The sequence below is a fragment of the Opisthorchis viverrini genome, assembly GCF_000715545.1.
Source record: "Opisthorchis viverrini unplaced genomic scaffold opera_v5_565, whole genome shotgun sequence".
In the NCBI taxonomy this organism is placed as follows: domain Eukaryota; kingdom Metazoa; phylum Platyhelminthes; class Trematoda; order Opisthorchiida; family Opisthorchiidae; genus Opisthorchis; species Opisthorchis viverrini.
In genome coordinates, this window is record NW_008752229.1 from 104,945 (window position 1) to 131,054 (window position 26,110).

The window sequence follows — 26,110 nt, forward strand, 5'->3', positions numbered from 1 at the left end:
TCTCGGTAAACGGTTGCCTTTGCCATGTGTGTCAAGAACTGACTGGATGTTGCGGTGGTGTGACGGTTTGCGCACCTCAGCGACCCTTGAGATATACTGGGGTGCCCCTAAGACACTGTTTTTCGGACAACCAATGGTTGGTTGTCCGAAAAACAGTCTCTTGAACCCGAGATTGGAGGTTGGATAATGTGGAGACTTTGTTCCGCACCAGTGATAATGTACTTTCGTTTACCGCCAAATAGCTCCGCACTGAGGTCAGGCTTTTGAGCCGCAGGCTTTGGTCGAGGATTCTAATCTTCCTCCTGTCTGGGAGTCGGCATCATTAGAAAATCCAAACCCACGTATGAAAAATATCGATGTCTGACAATAAATTCATGCCACATCGGCCGTCAAGCAATGCCATCAGTCAGGTCACCTTCTTCGCCGCATACTGCATGGCGGGTAAGTGACAATAAGGTACTGCTGACATCCCTAATCTATCTTTTTCTGGTACTATTCCTTCCCGCTCTTTCCTTCCCCCGTTCTCTTTCTAGACCCCAAATTTGAGACTGATGACCGAGTTCGTCGTGCACTGGTTGTCTTACAACATGTGCTTGCCATAAGGAGCCAACATCCTCAAGTATCTCGAAATCAATATTCCAGACTCGACGCCCAGCCCACCTGGCAACCTTCATTGTGTGAATTCTGGAGAAACCAGGAAAATATGATGCAAAACAATGAATGATTGGAATGGAGTGACTACCCTGCATAAAGAAGTTTGCTTTAGCATTTGGCGGAGTACTTCGTAGTAAATTGGTTACCAGGTGCCACGCATCTGGACCTCACAGCGGACGAATAGCCCTGCCCGGTGAAAGTGGAACCACCTCCGACCTCGGAGGTTTGTGACTTCAAACGGCCTCCCGCACACCAGCATGTTTCTGACCCAGATGACGTCCAATCCGCACTGTTCAAAGTTGACGGTGAAGCCCTCAGTTAGCCTTGACATTACCTTGCACTTTCCTGAATGTTTTCACCTGACAAATGGTCTTTCGTCGATGTATTATGCAGTTGATTTTGAGCAGTGACGTTGCTATTAGCAGAACAAATTTTCCATACACTTAACGATCTCCGTTTCTTGTTGTCATGCAAACGGTTATAATTTTTTTTAATTTAATTAACCCGAGTAGCCAGGATACAGATATATTTGGATGTGCTGCCTTGACGGTTTGAGGCCATTAGAAAAAATGCTTTGGCAAGGGTAGCTTTGGCGAAATCTTACCACACCGCAATGCAAACATAATTGGCGAAATCTTAGCGCCAAACATAATTGACGAATGATGAATGGGGGCAATGTGAGGTTTTCATTGCTCACCTCCTCTTCATGATATTCCCTGAGAGAAAATAACAAGTGCAATGCAAACTTATTGACGAATAATGCTATGGGTAGGTCATATAATGAAAAACGTTCTACATTCAGCCGGATGTTTCAAAATAGCCAGATGAATCAAACTCTCATAACGAAGGTTAACCCTGAGTAGAGATAGTTTTCACAATCGGGTATTTGTCCCCACCATCTAGAATTAGCACAAAATAACCAATGAATAAATGCGTTCCGTGGTATGATCGCACTATTAACTTCCAAAAGTACGTGTTCATTGTCCGCAAACGTGCAAAGTTGTAGATAATCGGTTCAGTACGAAGTGGTCGTAAGGCCATTTGCAATTTAAGTTGGGATACAATGGAGAAATAACCTAAACCCTGTGGAGTCTCGGATCATACCCACAGAAAATTTTATTAAGTCGATCAATGTATACTTCAGCCACAGAAGCACTTTTTGCGGTTTCCGTGTGATTTAGAGTGACAATGCATAGGAAAGCATTTGGAATCACTATCGATGTACTGCGCACATATCATTTTTGTAACCGTAATTAAAGAATAGGTATCGTATTTCTACTAAGAACCTGGACGACCATAATGCCGTTTTCTGTGGGCACAACAGTCAGGATAGTATGCGGTGTCTAAATTTCCGCATGTTCGTTTAGTCATGAAGTAAAAATGTGTGAAAGTTTATCGGACATTACGTTATATTCTGCCTAAGCAAACACAAAGCTCTCATCGTGCCGCTTGCCCTTCCGCCACTGTCGGTAATGGACACGTTATAAGTACGATACGCGTCACTGGGTAAACTTTTACTTAGGGCCAAAAACCTGTTGGTATCATTTTTACCTTCACGTTTGGTGAAATATTATTATTAATGCCTTTTGCTTTTTCCAAATATGCGATTAGCTGTGGGGTAATTTCGCCTTTTATTTCACAAAGCTTGTTGAGCTTGTGATTCTGCATATACTGGTGAAAGGAAGAAGGCTCTCGCTGCGGAGTTATTTATTTGGAAATGCCAACTGACCGGTTACAGACCATTGAACAAGGAAGCAAAACTCTAATCTGCATCTTAGTTACAAAAACTGGACACAGATCTTCTCCCAAACGAGTCTTCCTGGAGATTCATTGCCTCCAATCATTCGTCGGTCAAATAAAAGCAAATGTTACAAAGTGGCCCCGCGAATTCCGCAACGGAATTCCATTTTTCAATCGACGCAAAGCGAAATTCTACGAACAACACATACTACTCGCGTGCCTCCAGATCAGTAGTATCACCGTTACACTGGTAATTTATCAAGTAATTGGCACACTTACTGCCATCTGAAGAAAACACTGCTGGCGATATTTTAATCACCGATTCTAGTCGGAAATAAGGTGCCAAATGTTCCATCGTACTTAACAAAAATTTGTCAACATTTTTTAACAGCAACTTGCACATGTTCGTATGAAACGGAGTGTTTCATACCTCACTGTGTTTAGGCATGAAGTTTCTACCGACAGGGAAGCTGGTATTGCTAGGGATCAGTTTACGTTTGCTCAGACCTATTTGGCGATGTCTGTGCGGATAACAATAATAAGATGAAGGAATTAAGTTGATGGTAAGTAATGCATGTTTTATTTAACTTGCTCAAGTATGTCCGGTTTTATGTAAAAGGCAGCTGATGCAAGGATTCGACGATGAATGATTCTAATGGACGCTTCCGCAGGCTATGGGACCGATAGCATACAGTTTGTTTCTAAGACAAGGTTTGATCGATTTATATATCGCCTTCGGAAATGAACCATAACTTGCGTCACGTGTTTCATGTGCTTCAGGCTAAAAACACTTCGGTTTAACTCTGAAACCAGTATTAATGTAGTTCGCAGATCTTGTCATCTGAGACATCATATTTGAGGGGAAATTTAAGCTACTTCTCTTGATTTTGTTGACAAAACAGTTGCTGGTGCATTGTAAGATACCTACGCTTACCATTACTCTCCGTACTTCCCTCGTTATTCGCATTTGTCTATTGGCTTCTCTTATAGTTTGAGGTACACAAAAGCGCACACTAAAACTCCATCGTGCTACTTGCCCTCCCTTTTATTTCTGAATTGGATGCCCTAAAATCTGCACTACGCTCCACCGGGTTAAGTTGCGAAATGTTATCAAAAATTGTGATTAACATCTCAGCACTTCGGATAAGTGGTAAAACCACGGTGCGGCATTATAAGACAATAGAAGTGAAATATATTTTCATGGTTTGTTGAGGCAAACATTAGTCAATATGTCCTATCAATTCAAATGCGGGCTTCATAGTTGCTGGGCTCCCAACAAACATCATACGTATGCACGTCTGGATGTAAAAATGAACTGCAATGAATTTTTCGCGAGTGACGTTTGAGACCAAAACACGCTTTCGTGCATCGAAAAATACCCCTACGAATCCACTACTTTAGGTATTGTTGGTTACGTGGTTTGAAGGATACGCACACATGACTCTTGTTTGAACAATCTTATTGATTTCCCGGGGGCAGTCATTCTGCTAAGTCCACGCCAAAGGGAAATGAAGCTCTGGACTCGAGTATCGCTTTATGTCTGAGCTCATTAGTGCCGCATTTAAAACGGCGAACATTTGACATGCGATGCAGGCGTGTTACCACTGTTCCACCAGCGCACGCCCGACAAATGCAAATGTGTTAGTCTAAACAGGTGAAACTATTCGCGCTTGAGTGATGTGAGCGGAAAGCCTAACATTTGGACTGACGACCTGGTAGCATACGGTAGTTGTGTAGATCGATTTGCTCCTTACTACTTTTCTTTAGCATCGCGTTTGGCGATTGGCTGGCTAGGGTTCAGAGTTTATGGTAGATGTCTCTCCTGAACGAAAATATTTGTTCAGTCTCACATCACTCTCGTTTTGAACAGTCGTCCTCCTGTCCTGGCGCAATTATTCATGTGAATCCAAACAACCCAAACAGTAGTAACGAACTTTCAGTTTTGGAGCATTTCAAAAGCGTGGAATTTCACCGGTTTGGATCTGTTTGGTATAAAATCTTTTGAAAGATATCATCAGCCCAAAGATGAAATTTTCATGAACATCCTCACCAGAAATAGCAGCATTTGCGTCGGCACGAACGTTTCAAATATTAGGAGAGTGTCCCATGCTTACTCCATATCGGCAAGGTATATACCGGAATGAGTGGATATATTTGCGGGAAAAACATCGGCCGGTATAAAAGCCTTGAAGCACTTGCTTTACAATTTCACCATACCAGGGCACTTTGAGTATAGACGTGTAAATTTTATCACCCTTTCAAGAAGTCGAGTGTTTAAGATGCGACGCACAGCTGGCACTGATCAACAGAAGTCGCCAAATATCAAGATCGTGAGTTGTCGATAGATTTGGCTTCTCCGTAACATCTGACTGGATTTAGTAAACGCAAATTTATCCAATTAGAAATCCAACTTTTTGTTTGCTGATGAGTTTTGGTTGTGCGCACAACCACTAGCCCACCGCTAAGCACAACTACACACTGATGATGTCACCTCGATTGGTGATGAAACATTTGCAACCAAATTGCCCAGCTCAGCGAACAAGCCATCGACCAGAGTTCTCTTGGTGGATATTAAACCTGTATACCTCAGTGCGTTTACTAAAGTGCTCAAATCTGCCATGCGTAAGCAAAGTGTTAGTAAACCATGTTCAAGGACTTAAAAGTTCAAGTTAACTTCATTTAGAGCTCACCTTTCTAAAGCTCATTTTATTTCTGAGGCAGTCCTCAGTTTCTAAGGAGAAAGAATCACCCGAAAAACTTTCAGACATGATAAACGTTTTCTGCGGGTTTCAAGCAGTGCAGTATCTCTACATTAATTAGTTAAACCCTGAACAAAACAATCGAGTAAATAAAGGATAGGAGCTATTCGTTTTGAATGAACCATTAGTTAAACGCGCCGTTTTAATTCTACATAGAGAACGAAGAAGAATCCAGTAACCAGGTTTTGCAAAATTTTGCGCATTTACTTTTCCAGGTTCTGCTGGAAAAATAGACAGTAATTAAGGCTCCACATGTTGACGCTCGCTAGCTGTCTGCCGATCAACATTTTTGAAAAACCCCACCAAAGGGCAAATGTCAGTTGACAGAACACCATATGACCAGATTTCATGATGTAATATCCACTCAGCCAGATGGGCGCTCGCAACTTAAATACAGAGACGGCCCCAAGTAAACTGCACAAATACGAAATGAGTTCGAGGAGTCTACGAACACAGGCTAACGAAGAAACGGAGTTGACTAGCAAAGATTGCAACTTTGAATAATGCAAGACAAATTGCTGTCATTCCGTGATCCATCAAATGAATATGACGAATCATCACCAGCCCCATCAGGGGATATTACCAGTGACTCGCGTGACACAGGTATATCTGCGGAAGAAGGTGGCTACAGTGCCTCTCGCTGCGTACTTGTCCGAATGCTGTGGACGCCGTAACTACCCATAAATTTGGTTCAAGCTGTAAAATTTTCTTGAAAAACGGAGTGAGCCCTCCAAAAATATTTTGCTCTGAAAGGAAACCTCATTCGGAGGTTGAGGACTGGAAGCACCAGGTTGAATACGAATGCATATACACGCGCCACACATTTGCAATAATCCGGGCTCATCCGTCGATCAAAATGCACTGACTTCGTGATCCTTTCAGGCGATTTGAAAGTTCGAGTAGTTTGTCTTTTGGAATCACATTTTGGCCGTCGAGCCACACAGACAACAAAGATCGACCCTTTCAATCGAGTGCTGCTAATGGCCTGTTTCTGGAAAGTAGGAGCTTTCAACGTAAACTTTCGCACAGCGTAACTTCGCGGCCACCAACTGCGAAGCATTTGGGGACCCGGTTAGATCACGTAGCCATCAGCCATCGGTGGAGAGCCACAATTCAAGACTGCCGTTCCCTCTGGCGTACACCACTTGATTCCGATCACGGCATGGTGCGTGCACCCCTGACTGTTTGTTTCCCTTTAGGCTATCAATAGTCAGCAAGAAGTATGCAAATCTACTGTCTTTTAAGAACTACTATGCCCCGACAGTATCGATCTGGTCTACCCCAACAATTTCCAACCAATACTGCGGTGCCATTGAGCATGTGGGTGAAACATGGCAAAATGTGAAAGGGGCTATGCTAGCGGCATTCAGTGCTGCCTGCCCGACTTCTCCAATTTGACCACAAGACCACTGGATGTCGTCGAGTTCGCTAGCCTTGACTGATGTCAGGAAAGCCATGCCAACAGGCAACGAGTACGATGGCGCACGCAAATCCCTCAAACGCCAAAGAGTGAAGGGTCTAAGGAAACACCGATGTCTGTGGTGGAAATCGAAATCATGGGAGAAGCGCAAGGCTTTTGCTACCGGAAACAGCCGCTCCTCATATCAACTGATAAAATCGACTGGTCACAGGAAAGCAACGGTCAGTGAAACTATAAGTGAGAAACATGGTTCATTAATTTGCTCGCAAAAACGTCAACTGGAAAGATGGGCCGAGCACATCGAAGAGCAGTTCAGTTGGCTTCCCGCAACTCAGTGTGTGGAAATAATGCGTACAGGCGAAAAAAGGAGTAAGGTACAAAATAGCCCTACTGAAACGAGAAAATGCGACTAAAGCGGACGGTCTCTATCCAGCCCTCTTCAAAGAAAGCGGAAAATCCCTGGTGACGAATCTGACGAGGCCTATTGGTACCATATGGAACGATGAGAAGGTGCCTGAAAAATGGGGCATGTCGACAGTTGTCCCTATCTTCAAACGGGTGCGCGGACGTGGTGTGAAAACCATCGCGGGACCAGCATCGAAAGTGCCCTCTTCCTCATCCTTCGAGGGTTGGCTGAACACAGGGACAGTCAGATCCATGAAAACCAAGCTGGGTTCCGTCCTGCAAGAGGTTGCATCGATTATGTCTTCACCTTCTGGCAGATTCTGGAGAAGAAACGCTGCTTACAGCAGTCAACATTACTTGTGTTTCCGGATTTAAAAGTTGGTTTTTAATGTGTGGACCACCAGGCACTATGGCAGTGTCTGTGGAGCAAAGGTGTGACGAAGCTTATTTGTACCATATGGAACGAAGAGAAGGTGCCTGAAAAATGGGGCGTGTCGACAGTTGTCCCTATCTTTAAACGGGTACGCGGACGTGGTGTGAAAACCACCGAGGGACCAGCATCGAAAGTGCTCTCTGGCCTCATCCTTCGAGGGTTGGCTGAACACAGGGACAGTCAGATCCATGAAAACCAAGCTGGGTTCCGTCCTGCAAGAGGTTGCATCGATTATGTCTTCACCTTCTGGCAGATTCTGGAGAAGAAACGCTGCTTACAGCAGTCAACATTACTTGTGTTTCCGGATTTAAAAGTTGGTTTTTAATGTGTGGACCACCAGGCACTATGGCAGTGTCTGTGGAGCAAAGGTGTCCCCCACAAATTTTTCACCCTCCTTTGGGCGCCATTGGCCAACGCCTGCGGCCATGTGAAAGTCTGCGAGAAGCTCTCTCGACGGAGTTCACCACATCAAATGGTGTCTAACAGGGCTGTCCTCTTTCACCTTCCCTCTTCGAATTCGTCATTGATACGATCATGGAAGACTCACTACCAGCCTCCAATGCCTGTGGGCCAACAGTGCGCACGGATCGTCCGCTCACAGATGCCGAGTACGCAGACGACATAGATTTTCTTAGGTAAGACCCCGTGGTAGCGCAAAGGATATTAAATGCTCTGAGTAATTCTGCCTCACTGTTTGTCATGAGCTTCACACCTGCAAAGTGTAAACTGCTACCGCAAGACTGGGTGGACTCGACCCTAGCCTCATCCTTGCGGATGAACCAATTAAGGAAGTAGAGAAAGTTGTTTACCTGAGCAGCTGTACGGGCATCTAGCGTGAAATGTGCATGTAGGCAGTAAGTTGTCAGCATATTAACCAGGATTTTATCTTGGAGATGTAGGCGTTCGGACGACTATTAGTTCGCGTGATTGAGCTATACCTCTATCTGACGTAGTGATATGAGATCTAGACTCATTTATTTCTTCCATTTTCTTTGGTTTTTAGCTGCATCAACGCTTCGGATTGAGCTATTAAGTTAACCGCCAAGTTATACACTGACAGCTTGCGTGCATTTTTGAATTAGCAAGATTGTGTAAACGCTAAGCTCAAGCGTATTAACCACGCTACTTTATCTGCGAAAATTTTGAACTTGGTGGCGTCCGTTCGTTTCTGACATGAAATCACTTCATACTCCACAAGATGAAACTCAAGCCTCACATGTAAATTTAATTTTTGTACTGCGACATGAGTGGAGTCTTAGCCAGGTCTAAATTTTCTCCAATAACTGGGGCAAATGCAGATGCACTTGTTTCATAGCGTTCACCCATTGATGAATGTGGTCTACTGGGAGACGTCTGCTTTGTTGTAAGACCGAAGTATTGTGGGGACCACCATATGCATTTGATCCATTCTTTGAGATTTTTCATGGCTATCGAATCCACATTGTCCATTTTCTCCCCTCCTTTCATCTTGATGCAGTAAGATACAGGGTGTCGAGTGCACACCAGTTGCCTGACCTCTCAATGTCAGAGATAGCTAAACACTAACTGCCTGTGAGTTGCGCTTTCTCGCACTGCACGACGTTGGTAAGCCATTCTAACAGATTCTTGTGTGAAAGGAAGATCATCACCCATTTAGAAGGAACTGTTTACATGTGACTCAGCGTCGATAAGCGTAAAGAAATTGGCAGTCATTTAAGTTCACAGAAAACTTTTGACTGTATGGTGCGGGAGCGCCTGTTCCTTGTCAACTTTCACGCGTGTGTGTAGAAAGAATGAAAAGCGTGACAGCATGACTGACACCCGAACATTGGCATATTGCCGAGTTTCATCCATGAAGATCAATGAAGGTAATGAAACAATGATAATCATCGCCTAGTTTATATTTGCGGTGTAGCATATGTAGCTTGATTTCACCGCCAAATGCAATGACAGATTCATCAACGCGACCCATGGAAACATCGTGGTTGTGGATTCACATGAGTTCTTATCAGGCTTTTCTACACAATAGCCATGGTAGAAACACTTCGCCGATGCATCCAGACCAAATGCAATGGCAGATTCATCAACACAACCCATGGAAACATCGTGGTTGTGGGTTTTCATAGGTTCTTATTAGGCTTTTCTACACAATAGTTATGGTAGAAACACTTCGCCGATGCATCCAGCCCTTTTTTTCTTCGGAGAGAATACAGCTAACCCACAGTGAGTACTTTGCAGCAACTGGAACCTATGCGATATGAAACCTTAACTCAGCCATATGGAAGGTTTTAGGGTTCAAGGCGTACGAAAGTGTGAACTCAGGAATAATGGTCCCAAATGCCCTGATGATTCCTCCAGCTTTAGTTGTAATATGGCCAATAACATGTTATATTTTAAACCGCAGTTTCACGAGGTTTTGTCAACCGTGCACAGGTAACTTCTGTAACAGGGCTGGTTCTAAATAGACGAATAAGTGGTGTTCCAGCTGAATGAACATCGGCGGCTGAGCTAATGTAATTTTCCCTATTTTTACTGTTGTTCCATCTTTGACTTTGCTACGCCAGACATCCGATGGCGCGAAAAATACGGACATTTTGCAGCATCCCCAATCTTTTGAATTAGCCGGTGCAGATTTTGACTGGAAAATGTTTGTTTGAGTATCAAATACGCTAGTCCAGCCTCCTTGAATCGCCTTATGCGCGCACCATCAGGCAAGAAATGTAGCTAAATTCTATTAACACATGAGATTACTGCATCTCCAGAGTTAAATACCTTGTTGGGCGTAACCATTTGCCTATCATTCTTGAAAATGTCGGGCGGAGACTGCCAACGACCGTTTGATTAAGACCCGGGATTAAAAATTGTAACACTTTATGCAAGTTGTTCATCGCCTTGGTGCACAATCTTCAGAACAAGTGGAATGTTGACGAATAAGTTTATACTTATTTATACAACGGTCAAAAGGTTGAGAGTCATTTGATAGTTTTAAAAGGTTATACTTTTAAGTGGGAAATGATATCAGTCACCCTGCAAGTATAAACAAATGTAAACAAAACGGTCAGACAAATAAATTATTTTCGAATTCGTAAGGCAATAGCAAGTTAGCATTGTCAATGCAAGTGCAACATTTTCCCAATGTTAACGATACTTGCTACGTTTACCTATGTTCAATCAATCTTAGGATCAGAAACTCACCACCCGCCACAAAAATCGTGCTGCACATTTCTAGAGGGTAAATGAAAAAATGGAAGACTGCGTGAATCTTACTGATAAAGTAGAACAGGCGTGGTCCTAATAATTATTTTTTGTGTAGACTTTTTGGGTAGCCCCGCGCACGTGCAAATGCAAAATAAAAAACCTTATCGTTTTAGTTTTCGCCACGGTGGACTTGTTAGTCGTTACTCTAGGCCCAGTGCAAATAATTGCTGAGTGAATTTGTCGGGAAAAATCTATCGAGATTGGACAACCGAGAGGAACTAACGGGGATTCACCAATGCCGAAAAAAAGGGCAGGCCGTATCCTTCGGCAACGTATGCAAACATTTGACACTTGGATTATTGAAAACAAACTGCCTTAAACTCCGAACACCAGCGCTCATGGTATCAAATTTATTCCCCATTCACAAGTTACGCTTGTGCCAGGGATGAAATCTTCATTTTTGTGGCCATATTCAGACAACGCTCAACTCACTCGGAAAATCCGCATATCTCGTCGGCCATGCTGAAAATTAACAAATTTGTGATGACAAGAGAAGTTAAAAACTTTGGATGCCTTAGATGCAAATGCGCAGTTTTAATTTCATAGACGATTATAAGTGTCTTGCATCCACTTCGTGTTTATGCATGGCCGTCAGCGTCTTCTTGAGAATGAAAGCTAAATAGTAACTTGCAACAACATATCCCACTTGACGAATTTAATGGACTCACCTATGCACTGATCATACGCCATCTTCCAGCACTGCACTACAAAAAACGATTTTGAAGAACCAGAAAGATAGTTTCCTTTTTAAACAACCAGCTATAATAATCTGGAATTTTTCGTTCCCAAATGTAGTTTTGTTTTCACACATTGCATTTCGGCTCACGCACTTAAAACCACTGTGCCCCACTTTTGTTTGCCTTGTGGCGATGAAAACAATGATGTGGAATCCGTAAAAGGTACTTCAGACATTATTGACGGACGTATTCCTCGATCCGCTTGCCTAACTAGCAGGATAAAAGTGAATTGACGCCTGAAGTCTGAACGCCGCCATGATAATTAATGTGTAACCCATTTATGAGCTGACTATGGTGCTGTCTCTATTTTAGGGAAGCTACCTCTCAGTGCACAGGGTTCCAAAAAGTGAAGCCAATTTGTGCTGAAAAGCTGAGAGGTATTTTGGTGCTGTTCCATTCTCGTTAGGAGTCATCGGCGTTGTATATCACACGAAACCGAATAGAAACCCGTGACCGCAGTGTGGGTAATTTGAACTCGTAAATTTTCTCCACGATGTTTGGCTAATCAGCGTTAATATTTGCCTCCAAGCGATCCAGGTATACCACCGCTCATCGTTCAATCGCAGGACCCACATCACCGGACTATCCATCCTGAACTTCTACTTGAATGACTGCTGTGCTGTGGTGATGTTTATGCTCTCAGTGATGCCCAATTGAGCGGAAGCTGTCCAACGTCGCTTGATGACATTTTGAAATTAAGAGAACGACGGAACCCCAAAATTTTTTAATAATTGATGCTGTATGTCGAATGGTTAAATAAAGGTTATTTCTCAGAATATCGAAATGGCGCTTTTGCACTGGTGTTGCGAATTTGAGTTTACGTTCTTATTGCCAACATAAATCAGAAATTCACATGTTGACATTTTGCACTCCAGCAATGAGCGTGGTGCCGAGCGTCATGGAGGCAACTGTAGTGTCACTCATCAATACAAGCATGTTTTGGCCTTATGCATTACGCCGTCAATAAATTATATAGCTGCTTAGCTCCACCATTGAGCGTGGTGTCGAGCGTCATGGGGGCAACCGTAGTGTCACTCATCAATACGAACATGTTTTAGCCTTATGTAGTACGCCGTCAATAAATTATATAGCTGCTTAATCAGCACATGCATCCCAAGAGACATTCATCTGAACATTCCGCTGCACTGTGGTTTTTGACCGAAAACCTTTATTCGAACCTGACCCGAAAACACTGGAAGTTAAGCAGCAATATTGTTGATGTTAATGACCCGCACAGTAGTTGTTACCAAACTTGAGCGAACGTAGGAGGAGGGGGAAATTCTTCTTGATACACAGCGGATGAATGAACAACAGACTAATTAATGTCAACTAAGAATACCGTACATTTTGCTTGTGGATTTTGTGGGTACAGGGCTAAAATGCAAAACAAGACGCTCTAAGTTTTTTTGGGGCATTTAATTAGTGGTGTGATGTAACGATGCAGAGACCATATTTACCGAATTTTTACCAAACAGTTACGACAGCGCCTGACCTCCACAAATATGTCCACGTTACATGGCGCGTTTTATATAATCAAGTTTCCCGTGGACTCATAAACCACCGAGAACTTTGTTTGGTTATCGATTGGCAAGATAATTTAGCATTTTGGATAACGCCCATTGAAAATTACACGCACGCGGTGTTGTTGTACCCCTTAGTCGTGAAATAGTTTTTGCCTTAAAATGAACTTGTTAGCGTTGGGGTTACTGGGGTGCATAAAACATTTTTGAACGCTTGGCGGTATGAAAGAACCTTCAGAAGAGTAAGTGGGACCACCGTTTGAATAGCGCTGCAAAGTTTACTGGATTATCCGCAATATTCAGTTGGATTTTCATTGAAGGGGTATATATTTAGACATTTTGCAATATATAACATATTACCGACTCAACCACGTATTACCTGACCAAACACAAAGACAACCAAATAAAACAAACCTCAGACTAAGGAAGTAAACTTTTATCAAAGAATAACCTGATTTCACAGCTAAACTTTGCCATTTCAGATGATTCCGGAAACTCCACAAGGTAGAGAAATGGTTGCAGGCAAATTGGGTGTTGATTATTGCTTACCCGCACAACGTTGCTTTTCATCCACGCTACACATAACTGTCAAGAGCATATTAGCATATAATATTGCCCAACGTGTTTTGTATTTTTTTTGAATAACAAAGGGGTCCAAAGAAAAGTTTGCACTTAAAGAGAAAATAGTTTATCGCGTGTCGGATATGGCGTATACAAGTAAATATAGCAATATAATATATGTCATGAAGAAAACGTACCCAAACACAAGTAAGTGTCTAGGGCTAAAATATACTAAAATAGTAAATATGGTGACGATACGTGGTTCATCTAAAGACAGGAAACCGTACAACGTTTTGGGCTGCTCTTTTTTGCATTAGGGTATGTCATGAGTACAAGCAGTGGTTTCAAGCCAAAACTGTCATTTGTACGAATATGTCAAATAATCAGCTCTTATATGATTGGAAAATAGTTTTAGTTTGCGCCCCAAAGTTCGGAATTGAGACGAGTCCATGAGAACAATTCTCAAAGAGCGTGAGATTCTAAGCCGCTGAAACTGGAAAGTGCTACAATTTGAACAGAAAATGCAAATTTATCGTGTCTATGATAGTTACTCAAGCGAATCAGCAGTTTTTCTAAGACTTCCCTGCGAAGTTCACAGTGCTTCAAATAAAATCGATTTACTACCGCAAACGCCACCAAAATAGTGTTGACCTAACTTTACAACCAAGGCAGAAAATTTCAACTTCTTTTGTAAAAAATCACTAGACACTTACGTTTCTCCATGCAGCCTCCTGTTTACATGAATAGATACGTGCAATTTCTACACTGAATTAACGGAAAGCTGTGTCATGTTAAAGTGGCAAAATATCAATTATAGTCTGGGGGATTTGCAATAACGCCGTTGGTAAAAAATGCTATGCTGTGTTACCAGTATCTGCACCATCAAATGTAACGTATCGAATGCAGATGAAGATATTTTTTGTGTTATCCTTTAGCTTGTGCTTTTTCACAACCCGTTTCGTTTGCAAAATTATGTCCATGAGAACAAGATCTCTGTCGCCTCGACTGAGGCCTAAGCATATAAATAGACTGCGCTCCCAGTGCAGTATGATTCCATCTGATTGTATTGCATTCATACGTTAGTATAAATTTGCACATTTTAGATGAATATAAAGGTTAGTTTCGTGGATGCATGGATTTGGTAGTAATGGGCTACGGACTAAACTGCTGTATGGGGCGATGCCACCAAATGCTTGATGGAACAGGGGCAATACTTTCTGGCACGATTAGAATACCCATTTCATCTATTTGATATTACGCATTAATATTTTTCAACAACCACAATGTATGCATGACTAACTGAACCAGGTTTACCCACTTACTCATGCAGGTCCGATATTCGGTTATATTCTGTGAAGTGACTTCATTTACTGAAACGAAACGTTTGTTTGAGAAACGGAACTGGTAAAATTAAAACGGTTCTTCATTTCAGTCGTTTAGTAGCACACACAAACAAGCCAACAGACACGAAAGAAACTATCTCGTCTGCACAGATGTCGAAGAGCCGACACATTTGTGCGTCCTGTTGAGTTTTACTGAACGCCATTTGAGCAGTGAAATAGATGTGGAAATGCTGTGAATCGGTGCCGCATATTTCATAGTAACAATAATCGCATTTTGTGAAACGCGGACCAGATAACACTCAAGTGCCATTGTCATTTGTATACCCATATACCAAACTTATAAAATCTCTATATATTTTCGTTGTTCTACACACTTACTTAGAAGGACAGCAATGAAGCTGGTGAATTGCCTCATCCAGTTTTTGAACGACTATTGCACAATAACACACGATAACTAAAAAACTCAGGACGTTCGTATTTATATGCCTGAAGATGACCTTGAGACATTTGATGAACGGATGCTTTCGTCAGGTATAACGTGTCCCCATTGTAATGGATCACAGTCTTGTTGTGTGTTAGACAAGGTTGAATTTCGGAATATATAATTCACTTTTTGAATGGAAACACTTACAAAAAAGGACGACGTGCCCTTGACCATATAGCGTAGCACTTGTTGGCTGTGAAGTATCATTTTCGCTACATAAATATATTCAATGAGTGAAATTTCTGAAATATATTCTTCTTTTCTGCTTGTATATTACACGAAATGTTTGTAAAGTTTCTTCTGGTCAGCAGGTCCCCCAAGTTGAGCCTTTGAGCTCTGATTTTCTCAGTGCATTTCTTAAGCAGGTAGATATAGGAAAAAAAGAAAGAATTGCGTTAGCAGCGTAGTCGTTGATAGACTGCCCCGAACCTCCTACAGAGAATTGTAAAAACCTGCCGGGAAAGTCCTGTTTAAGGCATTTCGTTTTACGAATGAAAAATTCCCGCAACACGAAGCTGAAAGTCAGTGCAGATCTTTTTCGAAAGGCAAACAACTTGTCGCACGTTTATTTCTCCAAAGTTTAATTTGGCGCCACCGGAAGGTGCTCTGATGTGCACCAATGGGAAGTTTGTCAACACAATGTTTTGGATAAACGTGCTGCCGTCCAAAATAATTCCTGCGTAGATAACCCGAATTCCGGATCCTGCTTTAGTAAGGATATATTATGAAAACCATAAAACCTCCTTTTGGATTCACACAATGTCTCTATTTGGGAGTGGCAAACGACAAGCTCTGGATCGGACAAACGCTGACTGAGGACTTGCAATTCTGATATCTAAGGTTTTATTACCAGCCGTAAAAATTTAGACACATCAAGGATTCGTAGTCAACTTGCAAACTGAAATTCTCGCACGCTTTCTGGTATCGTGGGAATTGTTCATGATTCCACGTTCTGGCAAAATAATCAACAAGGTTATGTTGTGTACTTCTAGCTACCCAGTGACAAAACCTACTGAGCTTTCCAAGATTTGTTACAAGATTGTTATATTTTTGAGGAATTAGCTGGGTGAAATCACAATGCGAGGAACGCCGACTTCATCCAGTGTCATCTAACAGTAAATTGTCAATGCATGTGCAATTCTCAAGGACAGTGACGGTGCCATTGTTTTGGTGTGCCAAAGAGAAAAAAGCGAACTAGTCAAACGTAAATACTATGGGGTAAAAAGCCAACTGAAAATCGTTGATAGGAAATACTATTCTAGCTTTTACGATAGAATCCCGCCGCACATCTGGATTTGAAATAAATTTGCCTCCACGACAACTCAGTGCTGGGAAAATATTGAAGAAACACATGGATTTTGTTTAGGAAAAATATCACCGGGTGATTCTTGGAGTGCATTTTCCACTGCACACGTAATGCGTTTATTCATTTTCGGGAAAGTGGGAAATTATGTCTTATTAGGACGGTTTTAAAAAACAGGGACAATATTGAATAAAAATACATTAAGTGTTACTTAATCCAACTTTAATATTTGCGCCCAACTGGCGCAAAGAGTGTTGTTGGTTGCATGTATTTGTTTCGACCATGTTATAATATGTTACTCAGTTTTTCTCCCTTATCGCCTGATATTTTCCCATTCATTTGATTTCATTTACACATGAGCATCAATGATTATGAAATTTCTTTAAACTCTGTTCGTGAGAATTTGTACCTATCTGTAACTTGGTGCTTATGGAACAAAGTCTAATCTGAATTTGGGCGATAAATTTCGATTGTTGAGGACCCGCGAGACCACACCTAATAAAGCATGTGGGCACAAATATTGGGTGATCCAAATAGAAGTGCGACATAATTGACACTATCTTCATAAAATGGAGGTTAGCCGAGCCAAATTTCAAATCTTGCCTATTCTTTTCATACCGTCCACGACAATCACAAAATACGAAGCAGTGGAATTAAGCACTGCCTAGTGTATAATGTGAACCATGCACAAAAATCGATTTGGGATCTAAAGCACACATGTGTGATTCTACCCATGTCTGCGCGCTATTCAGCTCGGTTTTCGAAAACATCGGACTGACAGGGAAGTGAGACAAAGATGCTAATATTTGCATCTTCGCAAAACAGTCGTGGTTGAAAATTTACGAAGCGGACAATCTATTGTTTTGCTTGACTACGGCGGACGGATCTCTGGATAAAAATGGCGGCAGACGTTGTAATGGAGTTTGATTCCGTCACCTTGTAGGTCACGAGAGGTTTTGGGAACACGAAATCTAGAAGTTCTAGTCCGCAAAATGTAGAGCAAATATGGGTGTATTGGTTAAAATCCTTGAGAACTTAAGGCCCACTTGCACCCGCCGTGCAAATTGAAAGTAGACGAAATATTCCACACAAGTACCGCAGCGTTTTAGTGGCGTTTTCTGAAGCTTTAAGGGTGACGGCTACCGGTAATTTTCTTTCTGATATTATCAGTAGCTTATTCCAACAGAAGGCCACTTTTAAAATTTCGTTTATTCAGTGGCAAGGTGCATCGCTTGTTTTAGTGTCCTGTAAAACGGCCGCCCTGTGCGTCCTCAACGCCGTCTTTCTATCACAGAAAGCTCACTGGAGCAGCTGATCTAGATTCCAAAGTTTTGAAAGCCACTAAAAATAATCAACGTAAGAAGTTTCGAGGTCTTCTCAACTTATCTTGTAGCAGGTCTGAGATCATATGTTGACCAATGTTAGGCCACGCTGCAATGCTGAGTAGCGAATTGGCACTTGCCCCGGTGTTATGATGTCGCCACGAGGAATCAGTCTCCGTAAATTGATTTGGCTTACAAAGGGAATGATAATATGCTTAAACCAAAGATTGTGAGGTTTACTTCATGCAGTTGCGGGTTCGCGATGTTGGTTTAAGTTTTAAGGCTCTCTAAAAAGCGTTTTGTGGAGCACGCGGAGAAAACTCAAATGGACTTCTCCACTGAAACATGCATTCCGTAAATACCGAGAAACAGACGGTGCACGCCGATCTTTATTTTTGATTGATTTTTTATACACACAACTATATCCAGACACGTTTCTTGCCGGAACAAGTTTCCATGTCTCGACTTGAGGCCTTCCCAAAATGACCACTTCGGCTTGATGCCTTCTCTTTAACGGAGAAGCAGTTAGATGTACCCAAGCCCGTTAGCTTCTCCGTGGACTATCAATTTCTTGTTACGTTTTGTGTGATGCAATATTAGCTCGATACCATCAGCGATAACAGGATGAATCCACATATGTTACCACAGAAATATTAGAGATTTGAACAAATGTTTTTCAGAAATTTGGGTGAATCCTAGACAAAATGCCATATGCAGAGTTCATCAGTGTGGTTTAACAAGCAACCCGAAAAACAGGCGCTATAGGCCCAAAGAGTAGTCTTGCAGAAATCCAGGTTTACAAGCACCAAGCACAACACTTAGTGCATTTAAAAATCACTCTTACGCAGCAAGATGTCTAACACACCGAAATTTTGCCGTTTAGAAGAAGATGGACTGTCGTAAAACACATTCACCTTCGGGAGAATAGAAAACAGTGCATTTTTTCCAACACACCCTAACCAGGAAAAAATTGGTGAATGCACGATAGTAAGCGGGGTGAAATTTCCCCACGTAGTTTTCGTCTTTTGGTACCACTGAGACACTCGATCGAAAAAAACCAACATTATTAGACAAACTATGCAAAGTTTGCTTAAGAGACAAACGTCTGACCTCCTAAGAGGAGTGGATGGCTACTTCGTTTCGACGCTTGCGCAGAGGAAAAAGCAAGTGCTTGTGGCAGTCACCCCCTTGTTCCTCTTAACAAGTTTGCTTATCCGACCTCCTAAGAGGGGTGGTTGGCTACTTCATTTCGACGCTTGCGCAGAGGAGAAAACAAGTGCTTGTGGCAGTCACTCCCTTGTTCCTCTTAACAAGTTTGCTTATTTTATTCCAGTACACTTGCACTTCGGGTTCTGTATGCTTCTGAAACCTCAAGTGACACAATAAATTTTTTCACGCTTGCAACCTTGACGGAAACTACACTGCAATTTATCGTGTCCGCATCTACTCACTGGAACCAGTGCCAGTTGTCTTTAAAGCGATAACTGGGGTTTCTGAACGATTGGATGCGTTTTATGCGAGCATTAAACAAGGTGCACTAAAATAAATATACAATCACCGTCCCTCTAGAGCCGGAAAATTATTACAGGGCTATAGTGAAGCGAAAATATTTCTTGTTTTTTTTGGAGAATGTTGAAGAAACAAGCACTGGATTGATTTTCATATCGAAACATGCTGAAAGCGCGCTCTTCGCAGTAAAGGTAAGATATCTGTTTTTATTTTATCCAGAGTTATTATGCGACCTCCAGCACCCTTCGTAATACATGAAATGACCGTGAAATAAATCAATTTCACGTTGGTTTAAAACTTCAGGATCCGACAAAAGCTGATTTTGCTGGCAAATGTTCTTACAATTTCATACTTTAAGATATCTGTTTCTTGTTTTTTTCAGAATTCACAAAAAAAACGTTTTTTCTAGCTTGCTTGCTTATAGCCGCTTCTGAATTAGGCAAAATGCTTCCTACCACGAATAAATTTCCTGTTTCTAAGTGTTATCCTATTGGGTGATGGTAATATGAATGACAAACATCCTGCTATTTTTTTCCCGAGGAGCTTTTAACCTCTAAAACATATAAAAGGTTTCCGATTGGAACACATGAGCCTTGAAGCTTTTGGTGGTCCATGTCTGAAAATATTGGTGTCCATTTATTCGTTCCCCTTATTAGGTAAAAAAATGGATCCACCCTTATCTTTTTTCAACTTTTATTTGTTCAGTACTAATGGAAACGCTTATGGTCGTGCGGTAGACATCGTAGACTTGCGGTCCTTCGTGAAGCACACTCAACCAGCATGTTGCATGATCAAACACCCGGACTTCAATGAGAGATCGTCAACATTGAAATTCAAAATAATAACTCGAGCACGCTACGTAAGCCACCTTAGAGTTCTGGAAGATTTCGAAGCGGGTGGATGAGTTTTACCTCATTGTGATCAGCGCCAGGGATTATTCCCGTACAACGAATCCATTTTATTCTCCCCGCTTCTTTCACCTACTCGTTCGATGAGGGGTATTTTCCCAGTCCATTCAATACAAGTGCAGGTGGGCATTTTCTGTTATGGGTATGATCCGTCCTGGGTGTGATCCACAATGTGGGAGACAAAATCATTTTCAGACCACTCAACTTGGCGTTTCCTACTGTGATAGTATTTCCCAAAAATTGTAGCAAGTTTGTATTTTCGGGTAGCGCCTGTGAATGTTTACTTCTTCGAATTCATGAACAACTAATTTGGATAAAAGCAGCAAAGAGTGAGGCGTGGTATCGCAGCACAGTGTTTCAGAGGTGAAGCTCTTCGCATCATATCATTCGAAAGCGAACGTTTGCTTCCCACAAAGCAGTCATGTGGTTCATGGATTCCAGAATTTTTACGTGGTTTTTCATTTCTTTTTACTGAATATGCCTCACTCCGTTTGAGCGCATATTCTCATTTAGGGTTGATGTTCAGTTGGATTCGCCAAAAGTCATTCCACGCATGTACTTTTCACTGACTTCTGACGTCCAGGTGAGTCTACATTCAATTTCGGTTTTCTCTTCTTAGCTTCTGCATAAACATACTACAAGCTCATCGCGGTGTCTACAGAGCGGAATATTTCTGGGTGTACTAAGCGTTAATGACGCATTTGCACTGCTAGTGACTCCAAGTAGCACTTTTAGCAAGCAGTGGGCTAGAAAATCCATTTGATGCACCATGTACTGAATTTTAGTGGCGAAAAGTTTATTTTGGATACTGAATTAAGGTATTCATCTACATAGCTTGGACAAAGTACTGCCGTTTGGATGTATACTACAGTGACCATGTTGGTTTTGAGAGAGTAATACATTTAAGCCTAAAAGCGACAGAAAAACTAAGTGTTTACCGTGATTTTCTGCCTAAGTCTGAACTGATGGGGCTGTCGTTTTATTTCGCCCTGAGGCATGGGGGCGAGCTCACACTCAGATACTCAAAGGCAACCAGTCTTCAAACCCCGGGCATAGGAATACGCTCAGATACGCCTTCAGATACTAATAATGGGCTCATCTCAAGCTCGTCCCAGCTGTGTCCTTGACACATTTATTAAGTGAACTGCTGTGAGTACTATTGTCTGAACTTACTGGACAACGAACGTATCGAAAGCTTCCGGATGGTTAATCAAACTCAGTTGTATAACTCTTTGAAAACATTACAGTGTTGACTGGCGATTTGACTGGCTGTCAGCGCTTGTGTATGAAAAAATCAGCGTAATAAGTCATCATACAACTAGCATTTGTGAGCCTCCTATTTTTTTCGTTTGCTTTGCTTTTCGACAGGGGTCCATAAAACAATGTGACCCGCAATAATTCTCCGTTGTTTCGAAAGAATTCAATTTTTTATTTCTATGGCATAATCTGTCTGATTCTTGAAAAACAGAAAAGCTGATTTAATCTCCTCATTCCGATTGATGTTATGATCCCCTGGGGCGTTTGCCTAAAATAAAATGCGGTTTTAGACTTTTGTGTTCGGGAAATGCCATACCCACATTTTCATCCCACAGATACAAGTGGGGTTTCGCTCACTTGTTAACAGGTAACCGGTTAGTTATTCACAAACCACGTACGTTTAGCTCGACAGACTGAAACCGTCTAATCACGCATTTGATGAAATCTGAAAACTATAAACGAACGTGTTTACAAGTCGCACAGTTTCTTTTCGCCCAACTAATGCAGCATAATTTAAGCAACGAAATTTGTTTTCAACTTTCACTGGAGGGATAAAAATGCGTGCGCATAAGAGGATAAATGAGACGTGAATAAGTTACATCAGTGAAGCATTTTGTGACGTGTGCAGACAAAACAGAAGAGGGGCAACCAGCACCACCTGAAATCAGTCCACTTCATCAATTCACCAGAAATAACCGTTCATTATTTCAGTGCGATTTGGCGCTTTCTTTCATTCTGATAGTCTTTAAGTCTTGTTGCCGTCCGTCTTCTGCGTAACCTGTTTATTTTTTTCATCCCAATACGCACCTGTCTGATCTTGACAGGTACATTCTTTGGGGGAGAAAGAAATCAGGTATTGATCAGCATAGTAGTGTGTGTGTGTGTGGTTCATTGATCTAGTCGTTATGGCTATGTTTACACGGATAAAAGCGGATATTTGGCATGGCGCTGTGCGCAGGAAAGTGAATTGTTCAGCTGTTTGTTGTTGAATACATGGCATGAGTAGTATTTGAATTATTGATAAATCTTTTACGTTTGGCTATTCAGTCTTGGGTGGTGATTAATCTATTTCTGACATTTATTTCAATCCGGTTTTCAAAAAGCAGGTTTTCTGACCTGACAATTTCTTAAGCGGACTGGCCACATGTGATTTCTAGTTTGATTAACTTCAATAAGCCTATATTCCGTCAAAGATGATGGCCAGCATGAGGTTTTAAGCTCCGTCCATTTCCTATCGGCCAGAGTTGGAGGACAGTGGCTTGGAGTCCTTGCAGCCATTTATAAAGCCCGTTGATACCAAAAAAAGTTTTAAAAATCGGCTGTAAGAAGCGTGCGCTTGTCGTACAGTGTCTCAGTCTCGTCCACTGATGATTTGAGGAGGTGGGATAGATAGCCGTGCATTGGAGACGGGAGCTGATAAGTTGGTGTGTAAATACGGACCTGTCAGTTGACTGTTAAGTTGGGGAATCCAGAAGGGAACTATGCGTTGTGGGCAATAGCTTCGATACATGAGTGCCACTGAAGGTGTGACTGCGCCATGTGTGACAATGTCTCTAATCATTGAAATGGCCAGTCTCGAGGTACCCATCCGGGGAGACAACAATGACCAGCGCAGCTGAGTTTGCTGGCGATGGCTTCCACACTTCACTGCCAAGTCATTGTTTGAACTGACTTAGCTGGTTTCAACCATCGGCGTGGTTATGTAAAAAGAGTCCTTCAAGGAAGTCTGTCCCCTGACATACGGAGCACGTGGCTAGCGCAACCTGTGCAGTGTGGTCAGTTCATATATCGAATACCCGAATACCATTCGACGTAATTCAGCACTGTTGATCAGGTGCTTCCATCCGACTCCGGCAATGTTCCGAAAACATCTATGGTCAACCTCTGAAAGATTTTTGACGTCCCCCACGCGCAATGACCAGGTTTCTGACCCGTATAGCAATGTGGATCGCACCGCGCCATTGTAAACTTGATCCGTGACAGATAACCGGCTGTCACGTCTACGCCACAGGTGACAAGTTCACAGAAGCTCCTCTGGCCTTCCCAATCCGGATGGAATTTCATCTTTCGCCAGACCACCGGGATTGATACAGCTGTCCAGGTATACAATTTGTCTACTACATCAAGCGGCTTATCCGTAAGCACGAGTCTAGGTTTCGAGCCCACCCAGTCTTGCTGTAGCACTATACACTTCGTAGATGTGAAGCGCATAACGAACAGTGTGGCAGAATTATTCAGATTATTTAATATAGTTTGCATTACTAAGGCGTCAGATCCAGTAACAGCTATGTCGTCTGCGCACCCGATATCTGTGAGCGGACACCCGTGAGCACTTCGACTCCATAGCCATTAGTTGGTGAGTCTTCCAAGATCGCATCAAAGACAAAGTCGAAAAAGAATGCTGAAGGAAGACAGCCCGGCGTAACTCCGCTTGAAGCGGTGACTTTGGGTGAGGGCCTCTATTAGACACGTCCGCTGGAGTTGGCGTGCTGCATATTAAGGAGGGTCAATAATTTACTGAGGACACCGCTACTCTCCAGACATTGCCATGATGACTGACGGTTTCGCAGAAAAAAAGCCCTGATGGCAAATTTAGCTGTGCTGTAACTCATCAAAGAACCGACAATTGTGGGGAGAAATTGCACAGACTTGGCATATAAGATGACTATTCAATATTGAATGAATCGAATGCGCTTTTCATAGTGTGGCACTCAATATCAACTTCCGATGCTTCGTCCGACTGAGAGTTTCTAAATACAGACGTCTTTTCACCATCCTGTTAAGGTTTATCGTTTAATACCGCTTGCAAATTTTTCTGAGCATTCTTCTGCCCGCCAGCTCCATCGACGTTCCAGACCCCCTGCAATCGAAATTGACACGTAGCGCATAAACATTCTGTCGGATGTTGAATGGTACCGGTAATTTGTACTAGAAAGCGGGCCCCGGAAAACGATAGATAGGGTTCATTAGTACTGAGTGCAAAAAGAGCGCCAGTTAAACATCAGTTTAGAAGTAGCTTAATTAGTCAGGGTGTAAAACTCTGTATCGTTACGTTTGCTGAGATTGACGAATTACTTCTCGTTTTGTTTCGAGGGTGATTTGAATCATTTGGCTTGTCCGTTTTTGTTGTTGGACGTTAGCGTTTACGGTTTCCTCGAATAATAAAGCGTAGACAGATTCCAGATTTGAGAAACGTGGTACAAATATGGTGAAGACAAATTATTTTCTGTTTCTGTTAGCGGCGGGCTCCACACGAAGACACCTTCCCAGGTTAAAGGAAAGCGCAACCTCTAACATACACGAAACCCAGTTGATTGCCTCCAACGAGATAGCGTACTTTTGAAGTCGAAGACTAGATATTTTAAACAGATGGACATGATTGATTTTAGAAAACCTCTACACTATCAACTGTCAATTTTATACTGGACTGAAAACTTCGATGTCCGTTCTCTCTACGTGCATTTTAAAATATTTGAACGTCCGGATTGGTGAACGGAAACGCTGGATAATGGCTTGCCTCTCTCATTCTGGAGAGTATACGTCAATCTGAATAGATTTGTGTATCAGATTTTTGTGGTGCAATAAAGCGGTCCCAGGGACACTATTCGTGGGGAATGTCCGCATGAGAGCACATCTGGGTTGTCTAGACTCATTCCCTGCAGTTCAGTGTGACTAAGTTTGATTTTAGTGGCGCTGTTACGGGGATTATCCAAACTTCACTCGGGAGTACAGATCATGAGCTGAGTGGTTTCGAACCCGGGGATTATCGAGGCAAAGTGAACAAGCCTGCTAACAATCGAAAATTGCGTTAACTCAACCTCTGCCTTAACGACTCGCCTACAGATCGCCACAGGGGATTCTTCGTTTGAAACCAAGTATCCTCGACTTCCACACTATGCCCAAACGGACATCCGCCTCATCTTCTAACGATTCACACCAAGTCTTGTTGAGTTCAAGGAGGTTATCAGCTTTCGCCCCATTGTAATATTTATGCGAACCCCACCCCCTACTTTTGTCCATCAACTATATTCATTGTATAGCCTGGCGATCCAGCTGTGAATCCAAGCTATCTGACCGTGACCGGGAGTATACTTCCTTGATTACTTAGCCGGTGTAACACCCGTATAGTTATGGTTAGTCATCGGTTACCACCAAACTCAACTGCACATTAGAGCATATTCCCAATTGCTTACAATGTGACGTCCATTGAGAAGATGAGGTTGGAAAAAATTGGCTTCTTTGTCCATCTGAGTTCAAGAATGGGAGAACCGGCGGCAGCAAACTTATGATCAGTGTGGTATTCTGAGAAAAGGCTTAAAGTCTTCTTGCATCCGAAAGCCACCCTATTAGGCCAAGAATTCACGAAATTTTCTAAACACCTACCAGAGAATTGGAAGAAGTTTGGAACCGATTGAGAAGTCATCATATCAGAAGAGCTTGGTAAACAATCGGTAGTTTTTATTTGGGCAACGTTTCGCTTTTGACACAAAAGCTTCATCAGGCCAAGTGAACAGGTCA

The 26,110-nt window shown here is 42.3% G+C and overlaps 2 protein-coding genes across 2 annotated transcripts in view; one reads left to right on the top strand and one right to left on the bottom strand.

Moving 5' to 3' along the window:
- Window positions 1-7,945: 7,945 nt before the first annotated feature.
- Window positions 7,946-26,110, top strand: part of T265_11738 (hypothetical protein) — a gene marked incomplete at both ends in the record, with an annotated part of 63,362 nt that continues 45,197 nt past the window's right edge. Inside the window, 2 exons of the mRNA XM_009178479.1 lie at window positions 7,946-8,046; window positions 20,133-20,286. Of these exons, the coding sequence (XP_009176743.1) occupies window positions 7,946-8,046; window positions 20,133-20,286 (255 nt within the window). The remainder of the gene's footprint in view (window positions 8,047-20,132; window positions 20,287-26,110) is intronic.
- Window positions 8,639-26,110, bottom strand: part of T265_15521 (hypothetical protein) — a gene marked incomplete at both ends in the record, with an annotated part of 55,285 nt that continues 37,813 nt past the window's right edge. Inside the window, 2 exons of the mRNA XM_009178480.1 lie at window positions 8,639-8,878; window positions 10,586-10,615. Coding sequence (XP_009176744.1) covers window positions 8,639-8,878; window positions 10,586-10,615 — 270 coding nt within the window. The remainder of the gene's footprint in view (window positions 8,879-10,585; window positions 10,616-26,110) is intronic.